General features: G+C 35.6%; 2 protein-coding genes across 3 annotated transcripts in view; one reads left to right on the forward strand and one right to left on the reverse strand.

Annotated features, from left to right (window-relative positions):
- The window catches only part of smcr8a (Smith-Magenis syndrome chromosome region, candidate 8a), a 72,286-nt gene that overhangs the window by 16,380 nt on the left and 45,034 nt on the right, over positions 1 to 10,872 (reverse strand). Inside the window, exons 2-3 of one of the 2 annotated variants that reach the window (XM_082964631.1) lie at positions 8,362 to 8,792; positions 8,031 to 8,179 (exon numbers count right to left, since the gene is read on the reverse strand). In XM_082964631.1, coding sequence (XP_082820757.1) covers positions 8,031 to 8,179; positions 8,362 to 8,553 — 341 coding nt within the window. In that variant the 5' untranslated portion in view covers positions 8,554 to 8,792. Of the gene's footprint in view, positions 1 to 5,999; positions 6,315 to 8,030; positions 8,180 to 8,361; positions 8,793 to 10,872 lie in introns of those variants that run through there. The other variant, XM_082964632.1, reaches the window with a different exon arrangement.
- top3a (DNA topoisomerase III alpha) overlaps positions 9,353 to 10,872 on the forward strand; it is a 53,489-nt gene continuing 51,969 nt past the window's right edge. The window contains exon 1 of the mRNA XM_082964633.1: positions 9,353 to 10,013. Coding sequence (XP_082820759.1) covers positions 9,792 to 10,013 — 222 coding nt within the window. The 5' untranslated portion in view covers positions 9,353 to 9,791. The remainder of the gene's footprint in view (positions 10,014 to 10,872) is intronic.

Here is a 10,872-nt window from a genome sequence, read left to right on the forward strand (position 1 = left end):
AGAAATATAATACAATCAGGGTGGAGTAGAGCAGAAATATAATACAATCAGGGTGGAGTAGAGCAGAAATATTATACAATCAGGGTGGAGTAGAGCAGAAATATTATACAATCAGGGTGGAGTAGAGCAGAAATATTATACAATCGGGGTGGAGTAGAGCAGAAATATTATACAATCAGGGTGGAGTAGAGCAGAAATATTATACAATCAGGGTGGAGTAGAGCAGAAATATTTTACAATCAGGGTGGAGTAGAGCAATAATATAATACAATCAGGGTGGAGTAGAGCAGAAATATAATACAATTAGGGTGGAGTAGAGCAGAAATATAATACAATCAGGGTGGAGTAGAGCAGAAATATTATACAATTAGGGTGGAGTAGAGCAGAAATATAATACAGTCAGGGTGGAGTAGAGCAGAAATATAATACAGTCAGGGTGGAGTAGAGCAGAAATATAATACAATCAGGGTGGAGTAGAGCAGAAATATTATACAATCAGGGTGGAGTAGAGCAGAAATATTATACAATCAGGGTGGAGTAGAGCAGAAATATAATACAATAGAACAGAAAACCATTACAGGAGAAGAGAAAATAATAGAATTAGAGTAGAATATAATAGAATTAGAGTAGAATAATATAATGAGTAGAATATAATAGAATGTAACAGAAACTATTTAGAGTAGAAAATAATAGAATTAGAGTATAATAATATAATGAGTAGAATATAATAGAATGTAACAGAAACTATTTAGAGTAGAATATAATAGAATTAGAGTAGAATAATATAATGAGTAGAATATAATAGAATGTAACAGAAACTATTTAGAGTAGAAAATAATAGAATTAGAGTAGAATATAATAGAATAAGAAAAAATATAGTAGTATATAATATAAAACAGAACAGAATAGAATTAGAGTAGAATATAATAGAATGTAACAGAAACTATTTAGAGTAGAAAATAATAGAATTAGAGTAGAATAATATAATGAGTAGAATATAATAGAATGTAACAATTTATTTAGAGTAGAAAATAATAGAATTAGAGTATAATATAATAGAAAATAATTAGGACAGAATAGAATGAGTAGAAAATAACAGAATGTAACAGAAACTATTTAGAGTAGAAAATAATAGAATTAGAGTAGAATATAATAGAATAATAAAAAATATAGTAGTATATAATATAAAACAGAACAGAATAGAATTAGAGTATAATATAATAGAATGTAACAGAAACTATTTAGAGTAGAATATAATAGAATTAGAGTAGAATAATATAATGAGTAGAATATAATAGAATGTAACAATCTATTTAGAGTAGAATATAATAGAATTAGAGTAGAATAATATAATGAGTAGAATATAATAGAATGTAACAGAAAATAATTAGAGTACAATACAATAGGATATCATTAGAGTACAACACACATAAAATAGGATATCATTAGAATACAATAGGATATCATTAGAGTACAATACAAATACAATAGGATATCATTAGAGTACAATAGGATATCATTAGAGTAGAATAAAACATACAATAGGATGTCATTAGAGTAGAATAAAACATACAATAGGATATCATTAGAGTAGAATACAAATACAATAGGATATCATTAGAGTACAATACAAATACAGTAGAGTACAATACATATACAATAGGATATCATTAGAGTACAATAAAACATAAAATAGGATATCATTAGAGTACAATACAAATACAGTAGAGTACAATACATATACAATAGGATATCATTAGAGTAGAATACAAATACAATAGGATATCATTAGAGTAGAATAAAACAAAGTAGGATATCATTAGAGTACAATAGGATATCATTAGAGTATAATAAAACATACAATAGGATATCATTAGAGTACAATACAAATACAGTAGAGTACAATACATATACAATAGGATATCATTAGAGTAGAATAAAACATACAGTAGGATATCATTAGAGTATAATAAAACATACAATAGGATATCATTAGAGTACAATACAATAGGATATCATTAGAGTAGAATAAAACATAAAATAAGATATCATTAGAGTATAATAAAACATAAAATAGGATATCATTAGAGTATAATAAAACATAAAATAGGATATCATTAGAGTAGAATAAAACATACAATAGGCTATCATTAGAGTAGAATAAAACAGACAGTAGGATATCATTAGAGTACAATAAAACAAAGTAGGATATAATTAGAGTACAATAAAACAAAGTAGGATATAATTAGAGTAGAATAAAACAAAGTAGGATATCATTAGAGTAGAGTACAATACAAATACAATAGGCTATCATTAGAGTAGAATAAAACAGACAGTAGGATATCATTAGAGTACAATAAAACAAAGTAGGATATCATTAGAGTACAATAAAACATAAAATAGGATATCATTAGAGTACAATAAAACAAAGTAGGATATCATTAGAGTACAATAGGATATCATTAGAGTAGAATACAACATACAATAGGATATCATTAGAGTACAATACAATAGGATATCATTAGAGTAGAATAAAACATAAAATAGGATATCATTAGAGTAGAATTAAACATACAATAGGATATCATTAGAGTAGAATAAAACATAAAATAGGATATCATTAGAGTACAATAAAACAAAGTAGGATATCATTAGAGTAAAATAAAACAAAGTAGGATATCATTAGAGTAGAATAAAACAAAATAGGATATCATTAGAGTAGAATACAACAGGATATCATTAGAGTACAATACAATAGGATATCATTAGAGTACAATAGGATATCATTAGAGTAGAATACAACATACAATAGGGTATCATTAGAGTAGAATAAAACATACAATAGGATATCATTAGAGTACAATAGGATATCATTAGAGTAGAATAAAACATAAAATAGGATATCATTAGAGTAGAATAAAACAAAGTAGGATATCATTAGAGTACAATAAAACATCAAATAGGATATCATTAGAGTATAATAAAACATACAATAGGATATCATTAGAGTAGAATAAAACAAAGTAGGATATCATTAGAGTAGAATAAAACAAAGTAGGATATCATTAGAGTACAATAAAACATAAAATAGGATATCATTAGAGTAGAATACAATAGGATATCATTAGAGTAGAATAAAACAAAGTAGGATATCATTAGAGTAAAATAAAACAAAGTAGGATATCATTAGAGTAGAATAAAACAAAATAGGATATCATTAGAGTAGAATACAACAGGATATCATTAGAGTACAATACAATAGGATATCATTAGAGTACAATAGGATATCATTAGAGTAGAATACAACATACAATAGGGTATCATTAGAGTAGAATAAAACATACAATAGGATATCATTAGAGTACAATACAATAGGATATCATTAGAGTAGAATAAAACATACAATAGGATATCATTAGAGTACAATAGGATATCATTAGAGTAGAATTAAACATACAATAGGATATCATTAGAGTAGAATAAAACAAAGTAGGATATCATTAGAGTACAATAAAACATCAAATAGGATATCATTAGAGTATAATAAAACATACAATAGGATATCATTAGAGTAGAATAAAACAAAGTAGGATATCATTAGAGTAGAATAAAACAAAGTAGGATATCATTAGAGTACAATAAAACATAAAATAGGATATCATTAGAGTAGAATACAATAGGATATCATTAGAGTAGAATAAAACAAAGTAGGATATCATTAGAGTAGAATACAATAGGATATCATTAGAGTACAATAAAACATAAAATAGGATATCATTAGAGTAGAATACAATAGGATATCATTAAGGTAGAATAAAACAAAGTAGGATATCATTAGAGTAGAATAAAACAAAGTAGGATATCATTAGAGTAGAATACAATAGGATATCATTAGAGTAGAATAAAACAAAGTAGGATATCATTAGAGTACAATACAATAGGATATCATTAGAGTAGAATAAAACAAAGTAGGATATCATTAGAGTAGAATAAAACATCAAGTAGGATATCATTAGAGTAGAATACAAATACAATTGGATATCATTAGAGTACAATAGGATATCATTAGAGTAGAGTACAATAAAACATAAAATAGGATATCATTAGAGTAGAATAAAACAAAGTAGGATATCATTAGAGTAGAATAAAACATCAAGTAGGATATCATTAGAGTAGAATACAAATACAATTGGATATCATTAGAGTAGAATAAAACATACAATAGGATATCATTAGAGTAGAATAAAACAAAGTAGGATATCATTAGAGTAGAATAAAACAAAATAGGATATCATTAGAGTACAATAGGATATCATTAGAGTAGAGTACAATAAAACATAAAATAGGATATCATTAGAGTAGAATAAAACATACAATAGGATATCATTAGAGTAGAATAAAACAAAGTAGGATATCATTAGAGTAGAATAAAACATAAAATAGGATATCATTAGAGTAGAAAAAAACAAAGTAGGATATCATTAGAGTACAATAAAACATAAAATAGGATATCATTAGAGTAGAATACAACAAAGTAGGATATCATTAGAGTAGAATAAAACAAAGTAGGATATCATTAGAGTACAATAAAACATAAAATAGGATATCATTAGAGTAGAATACAATAGGATATCATTAGAGTAGAATAAAACAAAGTAGGATATCATTAGAGTAGAATACAATAGGATATCATTAGAGTAGAATAAAACAAAGTAGGATATCATTAGAGTACAATACAATAGGATATCATTAGAGTAGAATAAAACATAAAATAGGATATCATTAGAGTAGAAAAAAACAAAGTAGGATATCATTAGAGTACAATAAAACATAAAATAGGATATCATTAGAGTAGAATACAACAAAGTAGGATATCATTAGAGTAGAATAAAACAAAGTAGGATATCATTAGAGTACAATAAAACATAAAATAGGATATCATTAGAGTAGAATACAATAGGATATCATTAGAGTAGAATAAAACAAAGTAGGATATCATTAGAGTAGAATACAATAGGATATCATTAGAGTAGAATAAAACAAAGTAGGATATCATTAGAGTACAATACAATAGGATATCATTAGAGTAGAATAAAACATACAATAGGATATCATTAGAGTAGAATAAAACATACAATAAGATATCATTAGAGTACAATAGGATATCATTAGAGTACAATACAATAGGATATCATTAGAGTACAATAGGATATCATTAGAGTAGAATAAAACATACAATAGGATATCATTAGAGTAGAATAAAACATACAATAGGATATCATTAGAGTAGAATAAAACAAAGTAGGATATCATTAGAGTAGAATAAAACATAAAATAGGATATCATTAGAGTAGAATAAAACAAAGTAGGATATCATTAGAGTAGAATAAAACATAAAATAGGATATCATTAGAGTACAATACAATAGGATATCATTAGAGTAGAATAAAACAAAGTAGGATATCATTAGAGTAGAATACAATAGGATATCATTAGAGTAGAATAAACCAAAGTAGGATATCATTAGAGTACAATACAATAGGATATCATTAGAGTAGAATAAAACAAAGTAGGATATCATTAGAGTAGAATAAAACATCAAGTAGTATATCATTAGAGTAGAATACAAATACAATTGGATATCATTAGAGTAGAATAAAACATACAATAGGATATCATTAGAGTAGAATAAAACATACAATAGGATATCATTAGATTAGAATAAAACAAAGTAGGATATCATTAGAGTAGAATAAAACATAAAATAGGATATCATTAGAGTACAATACAATAGGATATCATTAGAGTAGATTAAAACATACAATAGGATATCATTAGAGTAGATTAAAACATACAATAGGATATCATTAGAGTAGAATAAAACATAAAGTAGGATATCATTAGAGTAGAATAAAACATACAATAAGATATCATTAGAGTAGAATAAAACAAAGTAGGATATCATTAGAGTAGAATACAACAGACAGTAGGACAGCTACCTGAGTCGTGGGTATCCGCTGCCGGTAGGGTGCCCTACGAACGAGGCCTTGGTAGAGTACAATAGGATATCATTAGAGTAGAATACAACAGACAGTAGGACAGCTACCTGAGTCGTGGGTATCCGCTGCCGGTAGGGTGCCCTACGAACGAGGCCTTGGTAGAGTACAATAGGATATCATTAGAGTAGAATACAACAGACAGTAGGACAGCTACCTGAGTCGTGGGTATCCGCTGCCGGTAGGGTGCCCTACGAACGAGGCCTTGGTAGAGTACAATAGGATATCATTAGAGTAGAATACAACAGACAGTAGGACATCTACCTGAGTCGTGGGTATCCGCTGCCGGTAGGGTGCCCTACGAACGAGGCCTTGGTAGAGTACAATAGGATATCATTAGAGTAGAATACAACAGACAGTAGGACAGCTACCTGAGTCGTGGGTATCCGCTGCCGGTAGGGTGCCCTACGAACGAGGCCTTGGTAGAGTACAATAGGATATCATTAGAGTAGAATACAACAGACAGTAGGACAGCTACCTGAGTCGTGGGTATCCGCTGCCGGTAGGGTGCCCTACGAACGAGGCCTTGGTAGAGTACAATAGGATATCATTAGAGTAGAATACAACAGACAGTAGGACAGCTACCTGAGTCGTGGGTATCCGCTGCCGGTAGGGTGCCCTACGAACGAGGCCTTGGTAGAGTACAATAGGATATCATTAGAGTAGAATACAACAGACAGTAGGACAGCTACCTGAGTCGTGGGTATCCGCTGCCGGTAGGGTGCCCTACGAACGAGGCCTTGGTAGAGTACAATAGGATATCATTAGAGTAGAATACAACAGACAGTAGGACAGCTACCTGAGTCGTGGGTATCCGCTGCCGGTAGGGTGCCCTACGAACGAGGCCTGGTAGAGTACAATAGGATATCATTAGAGTAGAATACAACAGACAGTAGGACAGCTACCTGAGTCGTGGGTATCCGCTGCCGGTAGGGTGCCCTACGAACGAGGCCTTGGTAGAGTACAATAGGATATCATTAGAGTAGAATACAACAGACAGTAGGACAGCTACCTGAGTCGTGGGTATCCGCTGCCGGTAGGGTGCCCTACGAACGAGGCCTTGGTAGAGTACAATAGGATATCATTAGAGTAGAATACAACAGACAGTAGGACAGCTACCTGAGTCGTGGGTATCCGCTGCCGGTAGGGTGCCCTACGAACGAGGCCTTGGTAGAGTACAATAGGATATCATTAGAGTAGAATACAACAGACAGTAGGACAGCTACCTGAGTCGTGGGTATCCGCTGCCGGTAGGGTGCCCTACGAACGAGGCCTTGGTAGAGTACAATAGGATATCATTAGAGTAGAATACAACAGACAGTAGGACAGCTACCTGAGTCGTGGGTATCCGCTGCCGGTAGGGTGCCCTACGAACGAGGCCTTGGTAGAGTACAATAGGATATCATTAGAGTAGAATACAACAGACAGTAGGACAGCTACCTGAGTCGTGGGTATCCGCTGCCGGTAGGGTGCCCTACGAACGAGGCCTTGGTAGAGTACAATAGGATATCATTAGAGTAGAATACAACAGACAGTAGGACAGCTACCTGAGTCGTGGGTATCCGCTGCCGGTAGGGTGCCCTACGAACGAGGCCTGGTAGAGTACAATAGGATATCATTAGAGTAGAATACAACAGACAGTAGGACAGCTACCTGAGTCGTGGGTATCCGCTGCCGGTAGGGTGCCCTACGAACGAGGCCTTGGTAGAGTACAATAGGATATCATTAGAGTAGAATACAACAGACAGTAGGACAGCTACCTGAGTCGTGGGTATCCGCTGCCGGTAGGGTGCCCTACGAACGAGGCCTTGGTAGAGTACAATAGGATATCATTAGAGTAGAATACAACAGACAGTAGGACAGCTACCTGAGTCGTGGGTATCCGCTGCCGGTAGGGTGCCCTACGAACGAGGCCTTGGTAGAGTACAATAGGATATCATTAGAGTAGAATACAACAGACAGTAGGACAGCTACCTGAGTCGTGGGTATCCGCTGCCGGTAGGGTGCCCTACGAACGAGGCCTGGTAGTCAACAGACATGATCCTCAGACTGAAGTAGTTCAGGTCAAAGGTCCCGAACACTTTTGGGTCATCAGGTATGGTGAGCAGAGGCTGGGGGCCCACCTGGAGGAGAGGAAAACACACAAGGTGAGCTCATCACACACACACACACACACACACACTACACACACACACACACACACTACACACACACACACACACACTACACACACTACACACACACACACACACTACACACACACACACACACACACACTACACACACACACGCGCACGGTACCGACCTGCTCGGAGAACTCTGATATGAGGATGAAGTCCTTAGTGAACTTGGCGTACGAGGTCTTGGCCCAGGGGTTGTTGTTCGATGGGAACAGAGGGACAGAGAATTCCTCTGGTACCACCCGGGGGTCGGGGTACCCTACCTCCCCAAAATCATCCTCTTTAGTAAACGCCACCACATCTGGGGCACCAATCATTTTTCTCTGGACCGGGCGGGCCAGGGGGGTCAGCTATGACATCAGAGGAAGTCCATCCACTAGGCTAGCTGTCTGTCTGTCTGTCTGTCTGTCTGTCTGTCTGTCTGCCTGATAGCCAGTCTGTCTGTCTGTCGGTCTGTATCCCTCTACTGGCTGGGAGTAACAGTCCATGACACTGACGGTTGTCTCTGTCCCCGCATCAACATGACATCTGACCAAAGTCTGTCTGTCTGTTATACCTGTCTGTCTGTCTGTCACCGCTGTAATATAAACAATAACACTTAACACCGGGGACTATCTATCTGGCTCGGTCCCCCGGCTCCGTCCCCCGTACAGTACCGACGTCAGACGATGCAAAACGGAACACGACCGTATCCCCCCATCAATGACACATTGCTCGTCCGGGAATCGTGCACCGTTACCGGGTAATATCGGCAGTGGGAACGTCATGTACTGGTATATATAAAAGTCCCAGTAGTTAATACAGTGAAAGTATTTGATGTAAAATGTACATCATGACCGTCGCCATATTTACTCCGCTGGTACTAACCACCTGACCAGCTCACATAAGGAAGTAGCTAGCTGTCCTAAAATTACAAACCCCCCTAATGTTACACATTCAACATAATTTAAAATTATAAATCACAATTTCAATCTTGAAAATAGATACTTCACGTAGTATTTTGGCGTAAAATTAAAGGACATCGAATAAAAAAAAAAATATTCACACGAACAGGACGTGTTTTTACGACCGTTGTTTTTACGACAGCTGTTTTACGATAGTTGTTTTACGACAGTAGTTTTTACGACAGTTGTTGACAGGCGCGGAATTTGTAAAATCCATAACATCAAATTTAGCTGCCGTTTAATCAACCCCTTTCAGTTGTCAAAAAAATAGTTTTAAAAACAACTTATTTATTGGCAGATTGGATCCACGTTACATCGTACATTGCGGTTAGGTGATTAGGAAAAGTGTTAAAAGTTAAGTTTCGGCAACTTCAGGTTTGAAGTTTGACATGACTTAGCTAGCTACTCCCATCAAGCTAACTGACATGTGAGATCTGGACAGTTTTATGAATAAATAACAGTTTGTAACAACAATTCTGGAGATAAATTTGACTAATGTTAGCTTGGTGTTAGTTGACCACGACGTGTTTAATTAACGTTATGACATGTGTAGCTCCAATGCGTCCTGGCTAAGCTAGGCTAAGCTAAGCTAAGCTAGGCTAGGCTAAGCTATGCTGATACACCATCTGACTAAGGCTCTGTTCACATCCGGACGACCGTTAACGTTACGGTTCCAGATCCACAGAGGGTTTCGCGTTACCGGGTATAAGAGGACAGACTCCCCGGGAGACATGATCCGGCGGACTCCGATCAAACGGGTTCTCTGTGTGGCGGAGAAGAATGACGCGGCCAAGTGCATCGCGGACATCATGTCCAACGGCAGAATGAGGAGGGTGAGTCTGTTCATGTGTTGATGGGTTTGGTCTTAGATGTGTGTGAGAGAGATATGGCTTTTATCAGTACATGGGACGATTTGTGTGATTGTCTCTGTTTATCTCAGCTGTCTGTCTATAATAACCTGTCTGTCTGTGTTTCAGAGTGAGGGTCTGTCTGTCTATAATAACCTGTCTGTCTGTTTCAGAGTGAGGGGCTGTCTGTCTGTCTATAATAACCTGTCTGTCTGTTTCAGAGTGAGGGGCTGTCTGTCTATAATAACCTGTCTGTCTGTTTCAGAGTGAGGGGCTGTCTGTCTGTCTATAATAACCTGTCTGTCTGTTTCAGAGTGAGGGTCTGTCTGTCTATAATAACCTGTCTGTCTGTTTCAGAGTGAGGGGCTGTCTGTCTATAATAACCTGTCTGTCTGTGTTTCAGAGTGAGGGGCTGTCTGTCTGTCTATAATAACCTGTCTGTCTGTTTCAGAGTGAGGGGCTGTCTGTCTGTCTATAATAACCTGTCTGTCTGTTTCAGAGTGAGGGGCTGTCTGTCTGTCTATAATAACCTGTCTGTCTGTTTCAGAGTGAGGGTCTGTCTGTCTATAATAACCTGTCTGTCTGTGTTTCAGAGTGAGGGGCTGTCTGTCTATAATAACCTGTCTGTCTGTTTCAGAGTGAGGGGCTGTCTGTCTATAATAACCTGTCTGTCTGTTTCAGAGTGAGGGGCTGTCTGTCTGTCTATAATAACCTGTCTGTCTGTGTTTCAGAGTGAGGGGCTGTCTGTCTATAATAACCTGTCTGTCTGTGTTTCAGAGTGAGGGGCTGTCTGTCTATAATAACCTGTCTGTCTGTGTTTCAGAGTGAGGGTCTGTCTGTCTAT

This window comes from Salmo salar, chromosome 18 (genome assembly GCF_965601325.2).
Source record: "Salmo salar chromosome 18, fSalSal1, whole genome shotgun sequence".
NCBI classification, from domain to species: domain Eukaryota; kingdom Metazoa; phylum Chordata; class Actinopteri; order Salmoniformes; family Salmonidae; genus Salmo; species Salmo salar.